General features: G+C 47.8%; 1 protein-coding gene across 3 annotated transcripts in view; it reads right to left on the bottom strand.

Annotated features, from left to right (window-relative positions):
- Positions 1–3541, bottom strand: part of LOC306851676 (E3 ubiquitin-protein ligase RNF14-like) — a 56334-nt gene extending 52793 nt beyond the window's left edge. For 2 of the 3 annotated variants that reach the window (XM_079388105.1, XM_079388106.1), the window contains exon 1: positions 3472–3541. Coding sequence is in view for 1 of the 3 variants with exons in the window: in XM_079388104.1 (XP_079244230.1) it covers positions 1977–2020 (44 nt within the window). In the remaining 2 variants the exon portion in view is untranslated. Of the gene's footprint in view, positions 1–1976; positions 2240–3471 lie in introns of all 3 variants that reach the window. The other variant, XM_079388104.1, reaches the window with a different exon arrangement.
- Between the last annotated feature and the right edge of the window lie 20326 nt (positions 3542–23867).

Genomic DNA, 23867 nt, shown 5'->3' with positions numbered 1-23867 from the left:
ATTACAAACTCACAGTGAACAGGGCATCCAGTGTGGAGCAATATCCTATTCCAAAAGTGGAAGATTTGTTTGCTCAGTTAGCTGGAGGCCAGAAGTTTTCCAAACTGGACATGAGCCATGCATATCAGCAAATTATGCTGGATGAAAGTGCCAAGAAATATGTCACAGTTAACACTCACAAGGGGCTGTACAGGTACTGCCGACTTCCGTTTGGAGTGGCATCAAGTCCAGCCATTTTCCAACGCACCATGGAGGGAATTCTCCAAAATATGAAGCACGTCGTAGTGTACCTGGATGACATATTAGTCACCGGCACAAATTAGGAGGAACATCTGAGAAATCTGGAGGAGGTTTTGAGGAGACTAGAAACCAGTGGATTAAGACTGAAAAGGAGCAAATGTGAGTTTCTTGGAGAGGAAGTGATATTCCTGGGCCACCGAATCAGTGCTGCAGGAATACAGCCGATCACAGAAAAGGTGCAAGCGATTCAAGAAGCCCCCACTCCGCAGACGGTGAGTGAACTGAAGGCTTATCTAGGCTTGCTGAATTACTATCATAAGTTCCTGCCTAGTTTGTCCACTGTGCTGGCGCCCTTGCACAGGTTGTTGAAGAAGGAAACAAAGTGGACATGGGGGCGTGAACAAGAAGAAGCCTTTGTAAAGTCGAAAGAACTGCTCCAGTCGTCTGCTTTATTAGTGCACTACGATCCTACCAAACCTCTTATCTTGGCTTGTGATGCTTCCCCATATGGGGTGGGGGCCGTGCTGTCCCACAGGATGGAAGATGGTACAGACAAACCGATAGGATTTGTATCACGGACATTAAATTCAGCAGAGAAGAATTACTCTCAGTTGGACAAGGAAGGCCTGGCTGTCATTTTCGGGGTTAAGAAATTCCACACATATGTGTATGGCAGACCATTTACCAATCACAAGCCCCTGATTTCACTGTTTAATGAACTCAGAGAAGTGCCTCAGATGGCTTCTCCCCGTATTCAAAGATGGGCAGTGACTTTGGGGGGGTATGAGTACACTATTGTGTATCGTGCGGGCCGTGAGCATCAGAATGCTGATGGGTTGAGCCGGCTGCCGCTGTGTGAAAAAGGAGTGGAGACCCCAGCGGAGAAAGAGAGAGTGCTGCTGCTGGACGAAAATGGCGTGTCCCTGATAAAAGCAGAGCAGGTGAGGAAATGGACTGATACAGATCCTGTTTTGGCACGGGTAAGAGAGTACGTGCTGAGAGGATGGCCCAAGAATTTGGAGGATCCAGCTTTTGGAGCATACCTTAAAAAGCAGGATGAACTCAGTACCCAGGGAGGCTGTGTATTGTGGGGTGCACGTGTGGTGATTCCCCCGCAAGGCCGTGCAGCCATACTCAATCAGTTACACCGTGCCAACCCCTTCATTCTGGTTATGCCTGGGTGACCACTGAGTTATGTGTGGTGGCCCCAGATGGATGCTGCTGTAGAAGGGATGGTAAAAGCATGTAACAGCATCTGCTGTTACCATCCAGTGCCTACGACAAAGTTTCAGCCAGCATGGGTTACCAGAGATAGTGGTGTCAGATAATGGCACTTGCTTTACCAGTAAGGAGTTTCAAGAATTCATGGAACGTAACGGCATCAAGCACATAACCACAGCACCTTACCATGCGGCTTCTAATGGACTGGCTGAAAGAGCGGTGCAAACATTTAAAAGTCTTATGAAAAAGAGCACAGGAGAGTCAGTTGAAGCCCGGATGGCAAGAGCATTGTTCAGTTATCGAATTACACCTCAGTCGACTACCGGGAAATCACCTGCAGAGCTGTTGTGCAGACGTAAGCTGAGGTCTACCCTAGATCTCGTTCACCCTGATTTCAGAAGTCAAGTACATGACAAGCAAATGAAGCAGAAATGTTACCATGACCAGCATGCCAAAGAGCGACAATTGAGTGTAGGTGATAGCGTGTATACCAAGAACTTCAGCTCAGGACCTACCTGGATTCCAGGAAAAGTGCAGAAGAGGACGGGGCCTCTGTCATATACCATCACACTTGGTAATGGCCAGGTAGTGCGTCGACACATTGATCAGCTGAGGACCAAACATGTGGAAGTGTCTGCTGGAACAGCTGTGGAGTTGGAGACTTCCTTGCAAGACGTGGAGGAGTTGCCATTGACTGAACCAATTAGTCCTGCACCATCAGAGGACAGTGTTGTACAGCAGACAACTGGAATGACACCAGAGGCCACCGTATCAGAGACTGTAAAGGCAGAGGAGCAGCTTGAGCTCAGAAGGTCTACAAGAACAAGGAAGTTGCCCAGTTACTTGAAAGATTTTGCTTAGAGTAGTGGTGAGTTCCCCAGCCACAGGGCAAGAATGCGTCCTGGAACTCGCTGGGATGGAGGCAGTCTACCTGAAGTCCCTAGCTCAGGTTATATGTTATATAAAAAAAAAAAAAAAAAACGGTTGTAATTTCTTATAATGTTGTTGGTATGTTTAGGACCAAGTTTGTTGAATGACTAGTGTTATCAGGGGGAAGGGAATGTAGTGAAGTATTAAGCATTATGTAAATTGTGAGTGTGACCACTAGAGGGCGTTCTTTGATAACGGGTAACTTCCAACTGAGAGTCAGCAGAGTTGTCGTTTTGTCCTAGCTAAAACCAGCTTGTGGTTAGAGTGTTCTGCATCTGTAAAATAAAGAAGCATATATTGCATCCCTCTGCCTCCGTATTCTGCTTCAGAGAATATTACAGTTTCTAATACAAATGAGTAGTGTATTCCTATAAAGAGGGGCGTTGGCAAAAATTTCATCTGTAGTTTGTCAGTGGCCACATAAAATCTACTACAACATTTGGAATGTGAAAATAGCATTTATGTAATTTATATTAGCCTAAACTTTTATTCTAAAATGGTGTAATTATGCATAAATTGGGGAAAGTTTTTGTCATGAATGGAAAAGTGTCCCATTTACAGTATTTGTATATTGATTCGAAATGAGTAGCTATACTGTATGTGTAAAAACGTATGTATGTGTTATATTAGCAAAATATAAACTGAACAGGTCACGTAATCACAATGGGCTCTATCTGCAAACTTTATAGATGTTCTTTTTTTTAATGATTTCTGTATGTTTGCTCTCTGTATATTATTTAAATAAAGCTTGCAATGTATCGGCGCCGTCGCCAGAATTCCTATCATCAGCTTCCGCATCCGAGCATTTGGTGAGCAGACCTACAAAGGCGTTTGCATCAGATAAAATATACTAAAATATTTTGCTCAATAATATGTAGGTTACTTAACTAAACGGTTGGTAAAGTGCTACGTACTGCTGAACTACATAACTAGACAAACTAAATTAAGTAAGTAAATTACGTCCAAGTTCGTCAACAACTGTTTAAATGATGGGCTGATGGATCAGTTCAATGTTTTTATTATTCTGAATGATCGGCCAAGTAAATTAAAGCTCCTGAACTGATTATTATGCTTGCTTACCTTATTATTACCTAGCCTGCTTCTGCCTCTTCTTTTTGTTTTATGGCAAACCAGCAGGTGGTGCATTTCCGCCACTACTGGGTGTGAAGCAATGACGTAATGGCAAACGACAACAAAAAAACTATCAAGAACGCTTTTATGAATTATGAATTATTTTTAAGCAAATTATGAATTGTCACACATTTATTAGCTTAAAAAAGTAATCATCTATCACTATATATATATATATATATATATATATATATATATATATATATATATATAATTTTTTTTGTTTTGTTTTTCACAAATTGATCCAAACTTGACAGATGGAGGGTAAAACATGCGTCGGAACTTTTATTATTATTATTATTATTATTGCAGTTTTTAGAACAAAGAACATACACGGCCAATAACATATAAATTGCATAAAAACAAATATAATAAAAAACGAAAACAATAATAAAAAAAATAAAAAATAGGGAAAGCAATAAGAAAATCACATGTCCGTAAACAAGTACATAATTAATTTTTTTTCAAAGGATAGATTTGAGGCTTTAAAATAGAGTTTTTTTCACTTTGTTATTTTTTTTAACGTATACAGGTAGTGACCTATTTCTGTTTTAAAATGAATACAAATAGTTTTTTTTTTTCACTGCCCATTAAATTCACAATATACCAAATTTTGAAGTCAACAGTATACTCATAAAAAAACAAACAAAAAAAAACCTTGGTTTTCTCATAAAAAAAGACATACTCTGCGTCCCAATGTGCATACTATCCACCTTATCTGCCCTAAATAGTATTGAAAATTACTACTATCACATAGAATTTAGGATGGATAGTGTGCACATTAGGACGCAGGGATCTTTTCAGCGTGCGAGCACGCGCTTCTGCAGCATGCGCTTCTTCTTCTTCTTCTTGGGGTTTTGATGGCGGATGGCATACAACTTTTAGGTGCATTACCGCCATCTACTGAGTGTGGGTCAGGATCATAATCTACCCTTGAATTCATTATATTCTATTTTATTATCCAGTGTCCTTTAAATACCACATTAAAAATTTAAAGTTTTTAACGCTTGATCCCCCAATGGAAGGCATTTGCTGCTAATTTTAAATAAATCAATTTAATAAAAAAAATGAACATGAAAACAAGATGAACAATTTCATTATAAAAAGCTATACGCAAAATATGTGCCAAAATTGAAAATGAAATGAAATTATTTCATTTTCATTTTCACTGTGATAATGCATTTTACTTGACAAATGGAAAAAATTAAATGCAATGGTGGTCCGTGTACTTATGCGTCCATTAATGTTTCGTTTTTTAACCCAGACAAAAAACATGAAAAAAGAACGGTTATAGTATTTTTAACTGCTATGCTGAAAACCAAAATTTTAATTAGAACCATACACACAAAATTCTTCACAAAAAGGTAAAATATTGACTTCTTTTCAAATTTTTGTTTATGAATTTTTGTACTTTTAATAAACATTTGAAAAATGCATAAATTAATATAGAAAAATGTTGATTTTAACAGGTTTTCTTTGGCCAATTTTTTTGGCTTCTCTCGCACGTTCAGTTGAGAACTAGGGTCTTTGGAACAATGCAGATACTTAATACAAATATGTTGTTTAAAATAAGACTCAAAGTTCCCAGAATCCTGGGAACTTTATCGTCATAAAATAATATACTGGGATATAATTTTGTCAATTTTGTGTGCTATCTGGGTCACTGTATCGGAGAGGACCATGCATGGCATGTACCTTACATTGTGTTAGAAGGCTACACATGGTTGGGGTAAAAATAGAAATATATAAAGTTGTAATCTGATACAGGCAGGCCGGTTCCTGAATCACTGAGGGTGCTTCTGAAATTAGTGACGGTACTCTAGCCTTAATATACATGTTGACATATTTTTGCCCTGTTAATTAATGCCACATTTATATGCAGATGTCACTCCCGAAACATTGCAGCGTGCAGCTGTCACTGGTCCAACAGCATCATGAAAAACAAAATTTATTGAAATTCTGAATGGATTAGCCAAGAAAGCGAGCAAAGCGCTCTGCGCTCTGCGCTCCATAAAACTGTCATTCATTTCAGTTTATCGAGATCTCACAAAAATCCGTTATAATCAATGAAGATCTACACTGCACAATGAATCTCTTATTTACATCATGTTACACTTTGTTTGTTATAATGAGAGACTCCTGGGGCTTGTTTCATAAAACAAGTTTACCAAATAAACCAGGCTTATTTCAGTTAGTTATTTTTAACCAAATCAGCTGACAATAAGTCAGACTAACTGAAATAATCCTGTCTTATTTGGTAAACTTGTTTTATGAAACAGGCCCTCGATTGTGCAGCACTGAACAAAACTGTGTCTTGGAGTTGATTCTAACTTAAAAGCATGGCCACTCAGGAAATCAACAGAAAATGTCAGTCATCCTATTTCTAGCTTTAACCAGAGTCCCATTGCTTTAACTGACTTTCTCTTGCTTTTTCGTTTCATTCCCTCTAACACTCCCGTAGGAACTGGCCCAGGATACAGTTATTTGCAAATAAATATGTAATGAGTATTTCATACATGTTTTTAGGCGTGAAAAATTATGATCATAAAAATATCGAAGCTAAAGGTTTTCATAAAGCAGTTATGGTAGTAGCGCGAGAGGGCTCTAGTGTCTGTATAGAGACTAAAAAAAGGTAGAAATTAAACAGCATTTAGCGTATATACATTAAAAAACAAACTTCATATCATTTTTATGATTTTTAATGAAATCGGAATTTTGAATAATGAAAATCTGTTTGTGCCTGCTTATTCTATTCATCAGTGTTTGAACCATTAAAGAAGAAACCGCATTTTCTGTATTTCATTTCTGGGTTAAAAAATGAAAAAGTACACGGACCAATGGTGCAAATGGTGATATGACATTTAATTTTCACTGCAATCTCGAGGCAAAGCTGCCAGTCTTACAATGAAAAGGCAAACATGAAAAAAACATGAAATTGTACTACAGATAACATTCTGGTACAACCACTACATATCTCTGACCATTTCTTCATTACATTTACTTTACATTTTGCTACCCGGTTGCCACCATCTCCCTTACTGGTTACTTTCAGACGTAACCTACGCTCCCTTTCCCCCTCCCTTCTTTGTAGTATCCTCCTCTCTTCCCTCGCCTACCCATTTCTCATCTCTGGATGTGAATGCAGCTACTGACACTTTATGCTCTACCTTAACCTCTTGTCTAGACGACATCTGTCCTCTCTCTCCTCCAGGCCCAATCCCCTCACACCTTCTCCAAACTATCTCTCCCACACTCTTACCAGCACTCACACACATTATCAACACATCTCTCCTCACAGGCATCTTCCCCACAGCATTCAAGCAGGCTCGGGTAACCCCACTGCTCAAAAAACCTACATTACACACTTCTCTTTTAGAAAACTACAGACCTGTCTCTCTCCTTCCATTCATAGCAACAACACTCGAACGAGTTGTCTTCAACCAGCTCTCGCGGTTTCTTTCACAGTACAACAAACTTGATGCTAAACAGTCAGGTTTCAGGAGTGGCCATTCAATAGAGACTGTGCTACTCTGTCTCTGAAGCCCTGCGAATTGCAAAGGCCGATTCCAAATCATCAGTCCTCACTCTGCTGGATCTTTCTGCTGCTTTTGACACTGTCAATCATCAGATCCTCCTGTTTACCCTCTCATCACTGGGCATCACTGGGGTTCCACTTCGCTGCTTTGAATTCTATCTCACAATAGGTCTTTCACACTCAGCATACACACTCAGCATGCCCCTCTGACCATCAACGGTGCGACTGTGGAGAGAGTGAGCAGCACCAAGTTCCTGGGTGTGCACATCACAGAGGACCTCTCCTGGACTAACAACACTGTAGCACTGGCCAAGAAAGCACAGCAGCGTCTCTACTTCCTCCGCAAACTCAGAAGAGCCAGAGCCCCGGCTCCCATTATGTGCACCTTCTACAGAGGCACCATCGAGAGCATCCTAACCAGCTGCACCACTGTGTGGTATGGCGCTTGCAACGCATCCTGCCGCAAGTCACTTCAGCGCATAGTGAGAGCAGCTGAGAAGATTGTTGGTGTCTCTCTCCCCTCCCTCCAGGACATTTACAGCACCCCTCTCACCCGCAAAGCCCTCCGCATTGCAGGTGATCCCACCCACCCGACACACAGCTTCTTCAGTCTGCTGCCATCAGGGAGGAGACTGCGGAGTCTCCAGGCGAGGACCAGCAGACTGAAGGACAGCTTCATACATCAGCTTTATACTCCCTCCCATCCTTGCCCCCGCTCCCCTCTTTTTACCCCATACAACACTGAACTCTGACACTATGAGACCCCCCCCCCCCCTCGATCACTACCTCATCCAGCATTGACTGCAAACTACCTCCTCGGATAGTCTCATAAAAAGACTGTTCTCCTGTCAATTTAACAGACTGACAAGCTCTTTTTGCACTACACATATATCTGCACAGTTTTTGTTTTATTTAACTGGTTTGCACTCTATCTATTCTGCCATGTGCCTTATGTCACTTTATCTATCTTTTTTATTTTTCCACAATGTTCTCAGATTGATAAGCTCTTTTTGCACTACAAATATATCTGCACAGTTTTGTTTTTATTTAACTGGTTTGCACTATCTGCCATGCGCCTTATGCCACTTTATCTATTTCTTAATTTTTTCTACAATGTCCTTATTTGTATAGCTGTATAGTTGTATGTACATATGTTTAAACTGTATTATCTGTATTTGAACGTGTTTAATGTTAACTGTATGCACCAAGGGTCTGAGAGTAACGCAATTTCAATTCTCTGTATGTATGTGCCGTACATGTGGAAGAATTGACAATAAAGCAGACTTGACTTGACTTGACTTGACTTGATTTCAGGGTGGCCTGGGGAGGGGAGGTATCCAAACCACATTAACTGGTCACTGGAGTTCCTCAGGGATCGGTTCTTGGACCCCTCCTCTTCTCCACATACACTACATCACTGGGTCCCATCATACATGCACATGGCTTCTCCTATCACTGCTACGCCGATGACACACAGCTCTATCTCTCTTTTCAACCAGATGACCCAACAGTAGCTGCACGGATCTCAGGCTGCCTGGCGGACATCTCGGCATGGATGAAAGAACATCACCTACAGCTCAATCTGGCAAAGACAGAGCTTCTTGTCTTCCCTGCCACTCTGACTCTACAGCATGACTTCACGATTCAGTTAGGCTCATCAATGATTACCCCATCAACTTCGGTCAGAAATCTTGGTGTAATCTTTGATGACCAGCTGACCTTCAAAGAGCACATTGCAAAGACAGGTTTGCACTACACAACATCACAGGCTCTTTCTGACAGAGCATGCTGCACAACTTCTTGTCCAGGCCCTTGTCGTTTCCAGGCTGGACTACTGCAATGCTCTTCTGGCTGGACTGCCATCAAACACAATCAAACCTCTACAAATGATTCAGAATGCAGTGGCACGACTGGTCTTCAACGAGCCCAAAAGAGCCCATGCTACACCTCTCTTCATCTCCTTGCACTGGCTACCAGTGGAAGCTCGCATCAAGTTCAACGACTGGTCTTCAACGAGCCCAAAAGACCCCATGCTACACCTCTCTTCATCTCCTTGCACTGGCTACCAGTGGAAGCTCGCATCAAGTTCAAGACACTGATGCTTGCATACAGAACGACCCCAGGCTCAGCACCCTCCTACTTCCACTCACTATTACAAATCTATATCCCCTCCAGAAGTCTGAGATCTGCTAGTGTGCGACGCCTTGTGGTACCATCACAGAAAGGCTCAAAATCACTCTCCATAACATTCTCGTTCACCATTCCTGGCTGGTGGAATAATCTTCCCACCCCTATATGGAATGCTGGATCCCTGTCAATCTTCAAGCAACAACTGAAAACTCATCTCTTTCGGCACTACTTGACTTCATCCTAAACTCAAAAAAAAAAAAAACTTAATCTTTCCCTCTATTCTTCTCTCCTTCCCTTGCTAGCTTGTACTTATTTGAACAATGACTGAAACTTGGGGTTACGAGCACTTCCTCTGTCTGATTGCCTCTTCAAGATGAATCGCTACTTGTATTCCCCAATTGTAAGTCGCTTTGGATAAAAGCGTCTGCCAAATGACTAAATGTCAATGTAAGTGTAAATGTAAAAAGAAAATGCAAATCCAATTTTTACAAAGCTTTTTATTAATGCTCACACAATAATAGTGACACTATTCAAATTAAAATGAAAATAGTGATTGATTAAGATTGTGCCGGCACCTGCTTGCAAAATCCACGACTCTGGAGGGACTCGAACCCACAACCTTTGAATGGCCTCACCCAGCAATCTAGAAGTCCAACGCGCTATCCATTGCGCCACAGAGCCCCACGGAAAAACTTATTCCGGGCTTGTGCCAGTCCATCGCCGTGTTGTCGCATACTCGGTGGGTAGGAAGATCAACGTCCTTGGGTCTCTGCGCAATTGGAATGCGGTTCGAAAAGCAGAGGCACTGCCAGGGCCTCTTGTCCAAGAAAGAACCCACAGAGCCAAGCCACCGGTTAAGAGGCACTGTTGGGACTCGAACCCAGGATCTCCTGTTTACAAGACAGGCGCTTTGACCAGCTAAGCCTCAGCACCCTGCAGAAGGCAGCATTCTATTGGCGCTTATCCACTGCATAGTACGGCACGGTACAGTTCAGCATGGCACACTTTTGGCTGGTTTGCCACTGGGTACAGTACCTGGTACCTGGTACTTTTTTTATTACCACCTCGGCCGAGGTTCCAAGCGAGCCGGACCGTTACCAAAACGTGACGTGTAAACTCTGCTGATCACTGATTGGCCGGAAAGAATCGTCTCTGCCTGTGTCATTGAACTTGCGGCACGAGACACAACCAACCCGCTAGATTTAAATCAGCACAGCCAGCGAAGGATCGACCGCAACTTTTTTGAATGGGCGCACCTTTTTTAACAACCAAAAATGGCTGTTTCTTGTCTGTTGAGGAAGTACAGACGTCCCTCTCTTTAATAGCCGAGTAGAGGATCCAGCGAGAGCGTGATGAGCGACGCGGAATTAAAACGTTTTTCAGGAGTAGAGGCGCTTGTCCTCCGGGAGGGCGACTCAGAGGACCAAAGCATCCAGAGACGAGGCCAAAGGCCAGGCACTGCACAGCCTAGCCTAAAAGAGTTGTTTTGACAACTGAGTCGGGGTGGCCAGCTATTATCTGTGTTTGTTGGCCAAGCGGGCTTAGCAGAATGCCAAAAGTCACAACACTGGGGGGGACTCGAACCCACAATCTATGAATGGCCTCAACTGGCTGTCTAGAAGCCCTATACGCTATCCATTGCGCCACAGTGCCCACCAGTGAAACTTTAAAAGGTTTTTCCTCTGTGCAATTGACGCCCGGTTCAAAACAGCAACAGCACTGTCAGGGTCTCCTGTCCAACGACGAGCTACCAGAGCGCAACCACCAGATGAGAGGCAGTGCCAGGATTCAAACCCAGGAATGGTTTGAACTCAGTCGGGATGGTTCAGAAACGGAATCGCCTGCTGCCTTTGCAGGGCTGTCCAAAGTCTGTCCTGGAGGTCCGGTGTCCTGCAGAGTTTAGCTCCACCCCTAATTAAACACACCCAAAGCAGCTAATCCAGCTCTTAAAAGGTATACTACAATCTTCCATGTGGGTGTGTTGAGGCAAGTTGGAGCAAAAGTCCACAGAACAACAGCCCTCCAGGACCGACTTTGGACAGCCCTGTGCTTGAGGGACACTAGGATTGCCAAAGGCACCGCTAGGATTTGAACCCAGGATCTCCTGTTTACTAGACAGGCGCTTTAACCAACTAAGCCACAGCGCCAACCTGCAAGCTTGAACTTTGGGGGGCGACTCAGAGGATCACAGCATCCAGAGAGACAGCCAGCAGGTTCGCAGCCCAGGGGCTAGATAGCTTAAAAATGTGCACTAACAACTCAGTCGCGATGGTTTAGATACGGAATCGCCTGCTGCCTTTGCAGGGCTGTCCAAAGTCTGTCCTGGAGGTCCGTTGTCCTGCAGAGTTTAGCTCCACCCCTAATTAAACTCACCCGAAGCAGCTAATCCAGCTCTTAAAAGGTATACTACAAGCTTCCATGCGGGTGTGTTGAGGCAAGTTGGAACAAAAGTCCACAGGACAACAGCCCTCCAGGACCGACTTTGGACAGCCCTGTGCTTGAGGGACACTAGGATTGCCAAAGGCACCGCTGGGATTTGAACCCAGGATCTCCTGTTTACTAGACAGGCGCTTTAACCAACTAAGCCACGGCGCCAACCTGCAAGCTTGAACTTTGGGGGCGACTCAGAGGATCACAGCATCCAGAGAGACAGCCAGCAGGTTCGCAGCCCAGGTGCTAGATAGCTTAAAAATGTGCACTAACAACTCAGTCGGGATGGTTTAGATACGGAATCGCCTGCTGCCTTTGCACTCCTCGCTATCCATGTTTGCAGTCCGATCTCAGAGAAGCACACGCTTGAGCAGGGCTGTCCAAAGTCGGTCCTGGAGGGCAGGTGTCCTGCAGAGTTTAGCTCCACCCCTAATTAAACACACCCGAAGCAGCTAATCAAGCTCTTACCAGGTGTACTACAAGCTTCCATGCGGGTGTGTTGAGGCAAGTTGGAGCAAAAGTCCACAGGACAACAGCCCTCCGGGACCAACTTTGGACAGCCCTGTGCTTGAGGCACACTAGGATTGCCAAAGGCACCGCTGGGATTTGAACCCAGGATCTCCTGTTTACTAGACAGGCACTTTAACCAACTAAGCCACGGCACCTGCTTGAAGGCTTGAGTTTTGGGGTGGAGAACAGCCAGCCGGTTCACGGTCCAGGGGCTGGATAGCTTAAAAATGTACACTAACAACTCAGTCGGGATGGTTCAGAAACGGAATCGCCTGCTGCCTTTGCAGGGCTGTCCAAAGTCTGTCCTGGAGGTCCGGTGTCCTGCAGAGTTTAGCTCCACCCCTAATTAAACACACCCGAAGCGCTTATCCACTGCATAGTACGGCACAGTACAGTTCAGCACGGCACACTTTTGGGGGGTTTGCCACTGGGTACAGTACCTGGTACCTCGTACTTTTTTTAGTACCACCTCGGCCGAGGTTCCAAGCGAGCCGGACCGTTACCAAAACGTGACGTGTAAACTCTTCTGATCACTGATTGGCCGGAGAGAATCGTCTCTGCCTGTGTCATTGAACTTGCGGCACGAGACACAACCAACCCGCTAGATTTAAATCAGCACAGCCAGCGAAGGATTGACCGCAACTGTTTTGAATGGGCGCATCTTTTTTAACAACCAAAAATGGCTGTTTCTTGTCTGTTGAGGAAGTACAGACGTCCCTCTCTTTGATAGCCGAGGAGAGGATCCAGCGAGAGCGTGATGGAGCGACGCGGAATTAAAACGTTTTTCAGGAGTAGAGGCGCTTGTCCTCCGGGAGGGCGACTCAGAGGACCAAAGCATCCAGAGACGAGGCCAAAGGCCAGGCACTGCACAGCCTAGCCTAAAAGAGTTGTTTTGACAACTGAGTCGGGGTGGCCAGCTAGCCTCTGTGTTTGTTGGCCAAGCGGGCTTAGCAGAATGCCAAAAGTTGCGACTCTGGGGGACTCGAACCCACAACCTTCGAATGGCCTCAACTGGCTGTCTAAAAGTCCAATGCGCTATCCATTGCGCCACAGAGCCCACCAGTGACACTTTAAAAGGTTTTTCCTCTGTGCAATTGACGCCCGGTTCAAAACAGCAACAGCACTGCCAGGGTGTCCTGTCCAACGACTAGCTATCAGAGCGCAATCACCAGGATTCGAAACCAGAATTTCCTGTTTACAAGGCAGACGCTTTGACCAACTAAGCCACGGTGCCTCCTTGCAGTGGCGCGTTTGCATGCTGTGATATCCTTCAAAAGCAGCTGAGGGGTGGTTTTCAAAAGCTCAAGTGCCGTGAGCAGCCAGACACACGAGCAGGCAACCGAAGGCACCGCTGGGATTCGAACCCAGGATCTCCTGTTTACTAGACAGGCGCTTTAACCAACTAAGCCACGGCGCCAACTTGCAAGCTTGAACTTTGGGGGGGTGACTCAGAGGATCACAGTATCCAGAGGACAGCCAGCCTGTTCGCGGCCCAGGGGCTGGGTAGCTTAAAAATGTACACTAACAACTCAGTCGGGATGGTTCAGAAACGGAATCGCCTGCTGCCTTTGCAGGGCTGTCCAAAGTCTGTCCTGGAGGTCCGTTGTCCTGCAGAGTTTAGCTCCACCCCTAATTAAACACACCCGAAGCAGCTAATCCAGCTCTTAAAAGGTATACTACAAGCTTCCATTGGAGCAAAAGTCCACAGGACAACGGCCCTCCAGGACCGACTTTGGACAGCCTTGTGCTTGAGGGACACTAGGATTGCCAAAGGCACCGCTGGGATTTGAACCCAGGATCTCCTGTTTACTAGACAGGCGCTTTAACCAACTAAGCCACGGCACCAACCTGCAAGCTTCAACTTTGGGGGGGCGACTCAGAGGATCACAGCATCCAGAGAGACAGCCAGCAGGCTCGCAGCCCATGGGCTAGATAGCTTAAAAATGTGCATTAACAACTCAGTCGGGATGGTTTAGATACGGAATCGCCTGCTGCCTTTGCACTCCTCGCTATCCATGTTTGCGGTCCAATCTCAGAAAAGCACACGCTTGAGCAGGGCTGTCCAAAGTCAGTCCTGGAGGGCAGGTGTCCTGCAGACTTTAGCTCCAACCCTAATTAAACACACCCGAAGCAGCTAATCAAGCTCTTACCAGGTGTACTACAAGCTTCCATGCGGGTGTGTTGAGGCAAGTTGGAGCAAAACTCCACAGGACACCAGCCCTCCAGGACCAACTTTGAACAGCCCTGTGCTTGAGGAACACTAGGATTGCCAAAGGCACCGCTGGTATTTGAACCCAGGATCTCCTGTTTACTAGACAGGCACTTTAACCAACTAAGCCACAGCACCTGCTTGCAGGCTTGATCTTTGGGGTGGAGACTCAGAGGATCACAGAGTCCAGAGAACAGCCAACCGGTTCACGGTCCAGGGGCTGGATAGCTTAAAAATGTACACTAACAACTCAGTCGGGATGGTTCAGAAACGGAATCGCCTGCTGCCTTGGCACTCCTCGCTATCCATGTTTGCGGTCCAATCTCAGAAAAGCACACGCTTGAGCAGGGCTGTCCAAAGTCGGTCCTGGAGGGCAGGTGTCCTGCAGACTTTAGCTCCACCCCTAATTAAACACACCCGAAGCAGCTAATCAAGCTCTTACCAGGTGTACTACAAGCTTCCATGCGGGTGTGTTGAGGCAAGTTGGAGCAAAACTCCACAGGACACCAGCCCTCCAGGACCAACTTTGGACAGCCCTGTGCTTGAGGCACACTAGGATTGCCAAAGGCACCGCTGGGATTTGAACCCAGGATCTCCTGTTTACTAGACAGGCACTTTAACCAACTAAGCCACGGCACCTGCTTGCAGGCTTGATCTTTGGGGTGGAGACTCAGAGGATCACAGAGTCCAGAGAACAGCCAGCCGGTTCACGGTCCAGGGGCTGGATAGCTTAAAAATGTACACTAACAACTCAGTCGGGATGGTTCAGAAACGGAATCGCCTGCTGCCTTTGCAGGGCTGTCCAAAGTCTGTCCTGGAGGTCCGTTGTCCTGCAGAGTTTAGCTCCAACCCTAATTAAACACACCCGAAGCAGCTAATCCAGCTCTTAAAAGGTATACTACAAGCTTCCATGCGGGTGTGTTGAGGCAAGTTGGAGCAAAAGTCCACAGGACAACGGCCCTCCAGGACCGACTTTGGACAGCCTTGTGCTTGAGGGACACTAGGATTGCCAAAGGCACCGCTGGGATTTGAATCCAGGATCTCCTGTTTACTAGACAGGCGCTTTAACCAACTAAGCCACGGCGCCAACCTGCAAGCTTCAACTTTGGGGGGGCGACTCAGAGGATCACAGCATCCAGAGAGACAGCCAGCAGGTTCGCAGCCCAGGGGCTAGATAGCTTAAAAATGTGCACTAACAACTCAGTCGGGATGGTTTAGATACGGAATCGCCTGCTGCCTTTGCACTCCTCGCTATCCATGTTTGCGGTCCGATCTCAGAAAAGCACACGCTTGAGCAGGGCTGTCCAAAGTCGGTCCTGGAGGGCAGGTGTCCTGCAGACTTTAGCTCCACCCCTAATTAAACACACCCGAAGCAGCTAATCAAGCTCTTACCAGGTGTACTACAAGCTTCCACGCGGGTGTGTTGAGGCAAGTTGGAACAAACGTCCACAGGACAACAGCCCTCCAGGACCAACTTTGGACAGCCCTGTGCTTGAGGGACACTAGGATTACCAAAGGCACCGCTGGGATTTGAACACAGGATCTCCTGTTTACTAGACAGGCACTTTAACCAGCTAAGCCACGGCACCTGCTTGAAGGCTTGACTTTTGGGGTGGAGACTCAGAGGATCACAGAGTCCAGAGAACAGCCAGCCGGTTCACGGTCCAGGGGCTGGATAGCTTAAAAATGTACACTAACAACTCAGTCGGGATGGTTCAGAAACGGAATCGCCTGCTGCCTTTGCAGGGCTGTCCAAAGTCTGTCCTGGAGGTCCGGTGTCCTGCAGAGTTTAGCTCCACCCCTAATTAAACACACCCGAAGCAGCTAATCCAGCTCTTAAAAGGTATACTACAAGCTTCCATGTGGGTGTGTTGAGGCAAGTTGGAGCAAACATCCACAGGACAACAGCCCTCCAGGACCGACTTTGGACAGCCCTGTGCTTGAGGGACACTAGGATTGCCAATGGCACTGCTGGGATTTGAACACAGGATATCCTGTTTATGAGACAGGCACTTTTACCAACTAAGCCACGGCGCCAACCAGCAAGCTGCACCTCCGTTAGGGCGACTCAGTGGATCAAAACATCCAGCGGTCATGCCAACGGTCCACAGGCTGAACCGCATAAGAGATTATTTACAAATTTCTGTTGCCTGAGGGCAACACTGTGCAATATAAGGTTCAACAAAAAGCCAAAATCAACGACTCTGGAGGGACTCGAACCCACAACCTTTGAATGGCCTCACCCAGCAATCTAGAAGTCCAATGCGCTATCCATTGCGCCACAGAGCCCCACGGAAAAACTTATTCCGGGCTTGTGCCAGTCCATCGCCGTGTTGTCGCATACACGGTGGGTAGGAAGATCAACGTCCTTGGGTCTCTGCGCAATTGGAATGCGGTTCGAAAAGCAGAGGCACTGCCAGGGCCTCTTGTCCAAGAAAGAACCCACAGAGCCAAGCCACCGGTTAAGAGGAACTGCTGGGACTCGAACCCAGGATCTCCTGTTTACAAGACAGGCGCTTTGACCAGCTAAGCCACAGCACCCTGCAGGAGCCAGCATTCTATTGGCGCTTATCCACTGCATAGTACGGCACAGTACAGTTCAGCACGGCACACTTTTGGGGGGTTTGCCACTGGGTACAGTACCTGGTACCTCATACTTTTTTTAGTACCACCTCGGCCGAGGTTCCAAGCGAGCCGGACCGTTACCAAAACGTGACGTGTAAACTCTTCTGATCACTGATTGGCCGGAGAGAATCGTCTCTGCCTGTGTCATTGAACTTGCGGCACGAGACACAACCAACCCGCTAGATTTAAATCAGCACAGCCAGCGAAGGATTGACCGCAACTGTTTTGAATGGGCGCACCTTTTTTAACAACCAAAAATGGCTGTTTCTTGTCTGTTGAGGAAGTACAGACGTCCCTCTCTTTGATAGCCGAGGAGAGGATCCAGCGAGAGCGTGATGGAGCGACGCGGAATTAAAACGTTTTTCAGGAGTAGAGGCGCTTGTCCTCCGGGAGGGCGACTCAGAGGACCAAAGCATCCAGAGACGAGGCCAAAGGCCAGGCACTGCACAGCCTAGCCTAAAAGAGTTGTTTTGACAACTGAGTCGGGGTGGCCAGCTAGCCTCTGTGTTTGTTGGCCAAGCGGGCTTAGCAGAATGCCAAAAGTCGCGACTCTGGGGGACTCGAACCCACAACCTTCGAATGGCCTCAACTGGCTGTCTAGAAGTCCAATGCGCTATCCATTGCGCCACAGAGCCCACCAGTGACACTTTAAAAGGTTTTTCCTCTGTGTAATTGACGCCCGGTTCAAAACAGCAACAGCACTGCCAGGGTGTCCTGTCCAACGACTAGCTATCAGTGCGCAATCACCAGGATTCGAAACCAGAATTTCCTGTTTACAAGGCAGACGCTTTGACCAACTAAGCCACGGTGCCTCCTTGCTGTGGCGCGTTTGCATGCTGTGATATCCTTCAAAAGCAGCTGAGGGGTGGTTTTCAAAAGCACAAGTGCCGCGAGCAGCCAGACACACGAGCAGGCAACCGAAGGCACCGCTGGGATTCGAACCCAGGATCTCCTGTTTACTAGACAGGCGCTTTAACCAACTAAGCCACGGCGCCAACTTGCAAGCTTGAACTTTGGGGGGGTGACTCAGAGGATCACAGTATCCAGAGGACAGCCAGCCTGTTCGCGGCCCAGGGGCTGGGTAGCTTAAAAATGTACACTAACAACTCAGTCGGGATGGTTCAGAAACGGAATCGCCTGCTGCCTTTGCAGGGCTGTCCAAAGTCTGTCCTGGAGGTCCGTTGTCCTGCAGAGTTTAGCTCCACCCCTAATTAAACACACCCGAAGCAGCAAATCCAGCTCTTAAAAGGTATACTACAAGCTTCCATGCGGGTGTGTTGAGGCAAGTTGGAGCAAAAGTCCATAGGACAACGGCCCTCCAGGACCGATTTTGGACAGCCCTGTGCTTGAGGGACACTAGGATTGCCAAAGGCACCGCTGGGATTTGAACCCAGGATCTCCTGTTTACTAGACAGGCGCTTTAACCAACTAAGCCACGGCGCCAACCTGCAAGCTTGAACTTTGGGGGCGACTCAGAGGATCACAGCATCCAGAGAGACAGCCAGCAGGTTCGCAGCCCAGGGGCTAGATAGCTTAAAAATGTGCACTAACAACTCAGTCGGGATGGTTTAGATACGGAATCGCCTGCTGCCTTTGCACTCCTCGCTATCCATGTTTGCGGTCCGATCTCAGAAAAGCACACGCTTGAGCAGGGCTGTCCAAAGTCGGTCCTGGAGGGCAGGTGTCCTGCAGAGTTTAGCTCCACCCCTAATTAAACACACCCGAAGCAGCTAATCAAGCTCTTACCAGGTGTACTACAAGCTTCCATGCGGGTGTGTTGAGGCAAGTTGGAGCAGAAGTCCACAGGACAACAGCCCTCCAGGACCAACTTTGGACAGCCCTGTGCTTGAGGCACACTAGGATTGCCAAAGGCACCGCTGGGATTTGAACCCAGGATCTCCTGTTTACTAGACAGGCACTTTAACCAACTAAGCCACAGCACCTGCTTGCAGGCTTGATCTTTGGGGTGGAGACTCAGAGGATCACAGAGTCCAGAGAACAGCCAGCCGGTTCACGGTCCAGGGGCTGGATAGCTTAAAAATGTACACTAACAACTCAGTCGGGATGGTTCAGCCTGCTGCCTTTGCAGGGCTGTCCAAAGTCTGTCCTGGAGGTCCGGTGTCCTGCAGAGTTTAGCTCCACCCCTAATTAAACACACCCGAAGCAGCTAATCCAGCTCTTAAAAGGTATACTACAATCTTCCATGTGGGTGTGTTGAGGCAAGTTGGAGCAAAAGTCCACAGGACAACAGCCCTCCAGGACCGACTTCGAACAGCCCTGTGCATGAGGGACACTAGGATTGCCAAAGGCACCGCTGGGATTTGAACCCAGGATCTCCTGTTTACTAGACAGGCGCTTTAACCAACTAAGCCACGGCGCCAACCTGCAAGCTTGAACTTTGGGGGCGACTCAGAGGATCACAGCATCCAGAGAGACAGCCAGCAGGTTCGCAGCCCAGGGGCTAGATAGCTTAAAAATGTGCACTAACAACTCAGTCGGGATGGTTTAGATACGGAATCGCCTGCTGCCTTTGCACTCCTCGCTATCCATGTTTGCGGTCCGATCTCAGAAAAGCACACGCTTGAGCAGGGCTGTCCAAAGTCGGTCCTGGAGGGCAGGTGTCCTGCAGACTTTAGCTCCACCCCTAATTAAACACACCCGAAGAAGCTAATCAAGCTCTTACCAGGTGTACTACAAGCTTCCATGCGGGTGTGTTGAGGCAAGTTGGAGCAGAAGTCCACAGGACAACAGCCCTCCAGGACCAACTTTGGACAGCCCTGTGCTTGAGGCACACTAGGATTGCCAAAGGCACCGCTGGGATTTGAACCCAGGATCTCCTGTTTACTAGACAGGCACTTTAACCAACTAAGCCACGGCACCTGCTTGAAGGCTTGACTTTTGGGGTGGAGACTCAGAGGATCACAGAGTCCAGAGAACAGCCAGCCGGTTCACGGTCCAGGGGCTGGATAGCTTAAAAATGTACACTAACAACTCAGTCGGGATGGTTCAGAAACGGAATCGCCTGCTGCCTTTGCAGGGCTGTCCAAAGTCTGTCCTGGAGGTCCGGTGTCCTGCAGAGTTTAGCTCCACCCCTAATTAAACACACCCGAAGCAGCTAATCCAGCTCTTAAAAGGTATACTACAATCTTCCATGTGGGTGTGTTGAGGCAAGTTGGAGCAAAAGTCCACAGGACAACAGCCCTCCAGGACCGACTTTGGACAGCCCTGTGCTTGAGGGACACTAGGATTGCCAAAAGCACTGCTGGGATTTGAACACAGGATCTCTTGTTTATGAGACAGGCACTTTTACCAACTAAGCCACGGCGCCAACCAGCAAGCTGCACCTCCGGTAGGGCGACTCAGTGGATCAAAACATCCAGCGGTCATGCCAACGGTCCACAGGCTGAACCGCATAAGAGATTATTTACAAATTTCTGTTGCCTGAGGGCAACACTGTGCAATATAAGGTTCAACAAAAAGCCAAAATTAACGACTCTGGAGGGACTCGAACCTACAACCTTTGAATGGCCTCACCCAGCAATCTAGAAGTCCAATGCGCTATCCATTGCGCCACAGAGCCCCACAGAAAAACTTATTCCGGGCTTGTGCCAGTCCATCGCCGTGTTGTCGCATACACGGTGGGTAGGAAGATCAACGTCCTTGGGTCTCTGCGCAATTGGAATGCGGTTCGAAAAGCAGAGGCACTGCCATGGCCTCTTGTCCAAGAAAGAACCCACGGAGCCAAGCCACCGGTTAAGAGGAATTGCTGGGACTCGAACCCAGGATCTCCTGTTTACAAGACAGGCGCTTTGACCAGCTAAGCCACAGCACCCTGCAGGAGCCAGCATTCTATTGGCGCTTATCCACTGCATAGTACGGCACAGTACAGTTCAGCACGGCACACTTTTGGGGGGTTTGCCACTGGGTACAGTACCTGGTACCTCGTACTTTTTTTAGTACCACCTCGGCCGAGGTTCCAAGCGAGCCGGACCGTTACCAAAACGTGACGTGTAAACTCTTCTGATCACTGATTGGCCGGAGAGAATCGTCTCTGCCTGTGTCATTGAACTTGCGGCACGAGACACAACCAACCCGCTAGATTTAAATCAGCACAGCCAGCGAAGGATTGACCGCAACTGTTTTGAATGGGCGCATCTTTTTTAACAACCAAAAATGGCTGTTTCTTGTCTGTTGAGGAAGTACAGACGTCCCTCTCTTTGATAGCCGAGGAGAGGATCCAGCGAGAGCGTGATGAGCGACGCGGAATTAAAACGTTTTTCAGGAGTAGAGGCGCTTGTCCTCCGGGAGGGCGACTCAGAGGACCAAAGCATCCAGAGACGAGGCCAAAGGCCAGGCACTGCACAGCCTAGCCTAAAAGAGTTGTTTTGACAACTGAGTCGGGGTGGCCAGCTAGCCTCTGTGTTTGTTGGCCAAGCGGGCTTAGCAGAATGCCAAAAGTCGCGACTCTGGGGGACTCGAACCCACAACCTTCGAATGGCCTCAACTGGCTGTCTAAAAGTCCAATGCGCTATCCATTGCGCCACAGAGCCCACCAGTGACACTTTAAAAGGTTTTTCCTCTGTGCAATTGACGCCCGGTTCAAAACAGCAACAGCACTGCCAGGGTGTCCTGTCCAACGACTAGCTATCAGAGCGCAATCACCAGGATTCGAAACCAGAATTTCCTGTTTACAAGGCAGACGCTTTGACCAACTAAGCCACGGTGCCTCCTGGCTGTGGCGCGTTTGCATGCTGTGATATCCTTCAAAAGCAGCTGAGGGGTGGTTTTCAAAAGCTCAAGTGCCGTGAGCAGCCAGACACACGAGCAGGCAACCGAAGGCACCGCTGGGATTCGAACCCAGGATCTCCTGTTTACTAGACAGGCGCTTTAACCAACTAAGCCACGGCGCCAACTTGCAAGCTTGAACTTTGGGGGGGTGACTCAGAGGATCACAGTATCCAGAGGACAGCCAGCCTGTTCGCGGCCCAGGGGCTGGGTAGCTTAAAAATGTACACTAACAACTCAGTCGGGATGGTTCAGAAACGGAATCGCCTGCTGCCTTTGCAGGGCTGTCCAAAGTCTGTCCTGGAGGTCCGTTGTCCTGCAGAGTTTAGCTCCACCCCTAATTAAACACACCCGAAGCAGCTAATCCAGCTCTTAAAAGGTATACTACAAGCTTCCATGCGGGTGTGTTGAGGCAAGTTGGAGCAAAACTCCACAGGACACCAGCCCTCCAGGACCAACTTTGAACAGCCCTGTGCTTGAGGAACACTAGGATTGCCAAAGGCACCGCTGGTATTTGAACCCAGGATCTCCTGTTTACTAGACAGGCACTTTAACCAACTAAGCCACAGCACCTGCTTGCAGGCTTGATCTTTGGGGTGGAGACTCAGAGGATCACAGAGTCCAGAGAACAGCCAGCCGGTTCACGGTCCAGGGGCTGGATAGCTTAAAAATGTACACTAACAACTCAGTCGGGATGGTTCAGCCTGCTGCCTTTGCAGGGCTGTCCAAAGTCTGTCCTGGAGGTCCGGTGTCCTGCAGAGTTTAGCTCCACCCCTAATTAAACACACCCGAAGCAGCTAATCCAGCTCTTAAAAGGTATACTACAATCTTCCATGTGGGTGTGTTGAGGCAAGTTGGAGCAAAAGTCCACAGGACAACAGCCCTCCAGGACCGACTTCGAACAGCCCTGTGCATGAGGGACACTAGGATTGCCAAAGGCACCGCTGGGATTTGAACCCAGGATCTCCTGTTTACTAGACAGGCGCTTTAACCAACTAAGCCACGGCGCCAACCTGCAAGCTTGAACTTTGGGGGCGACTCAGAGGATCACAGCATCCAGAGAGACAGCCAGCAGGTTCGCAGCCCAGGGGCTAGATAGCTTAAAAATGTGCACTAACAACTCAGTCGGGATGGTTTAGATACGGAATCGCCTGCTGCCTTTGCACTCCTCGCTATCCATGTTTGCGGTCCGATCTCAGAAAAGCACACGCTTGAGCAGGGCTGTCCAAAGTCGGTCCTGGAGGGCAGGTGTCCTGCAGACTTTAGCTCCACCCCTAATTAAACACACCCGAAGCAGCTAATCAAGCTCTTACCAGGTGTACTACAAGCTTCCATGCGGGTGTGTTGAGGCAAGTTGGAGCAGAAGTCCACAGGACAACAGCCCTCCAGGACCAACTTTGGACAGCCCTGTGCTTGAGGCACACTAGGATTGCCAAAGGCACCGCTGGGATTTGAACCCAGGATCTCCTGTTTACTAGACAGGCACTTTAACCAACTAAGCCACGGCACCTGCTTGAAGGCTTGACTTTTGGGGTGGAGACTCAGAGGATCACAGAGTCCAGAGAACAGCCAGCCGGTTCACGGTCCAGGGGCTGGATAGCTTAAAAATGTACACTAACAACTCAGTCGGGATGGTTCAGAAACGGAATCGCCTGCTGCCTTTGCAGGGCTGTCCAAAGTCTGTCCTGGAGGTCCGGTGTCCTGCAGAGTTTAGCTCCACCCCTAATTAAACACACCCGAAGCAGCTAATCCAGCTCTTAAAAGGTATACTACAAGCTTCCATGCGGGTGTGTTGAGGCAAGTTGGAGCAAAAGTCCACAGGACAACAGCCCTCCAGGACAGACTTTGGACAGCCCTGTAATTGAGGGACACTAGGATTGCCAAAGGCACCGCTGGGATTTGAACCCACGATCTCCTGTTTACTAGACAGGCACTTTAACCAACTAAGCCACGGCGCCAACCTGCAAGCTTGAACTTTGGGCGCGACTCAGAGGATCACAGCATCCAGAGAGACAGCCAGCAGGTTCGCAGCCCAGGGGCTAGATAGCTTAAAAATGTGCACTAACAACTCAGTCGGGATGGTTTAGATACGGAATCGCCTGCTGCCTTTGCACTCCTCGC

This window comes from Barbus barbus (genome assembly GCF_936440315.1).
Source record: "Barbus barbus genome assembly, chromosome: 31".
In the NCBI taxonomy this organism is placed as follows: Eukaryota; Metazoa; Chordata; class Actinopteri; order Cypriniformes; family Cyprinidae; genus Barbus; species Barbus barbus.
This window is presented reverse-complemented; position numbering and strand designations above follow the sequence as displayed.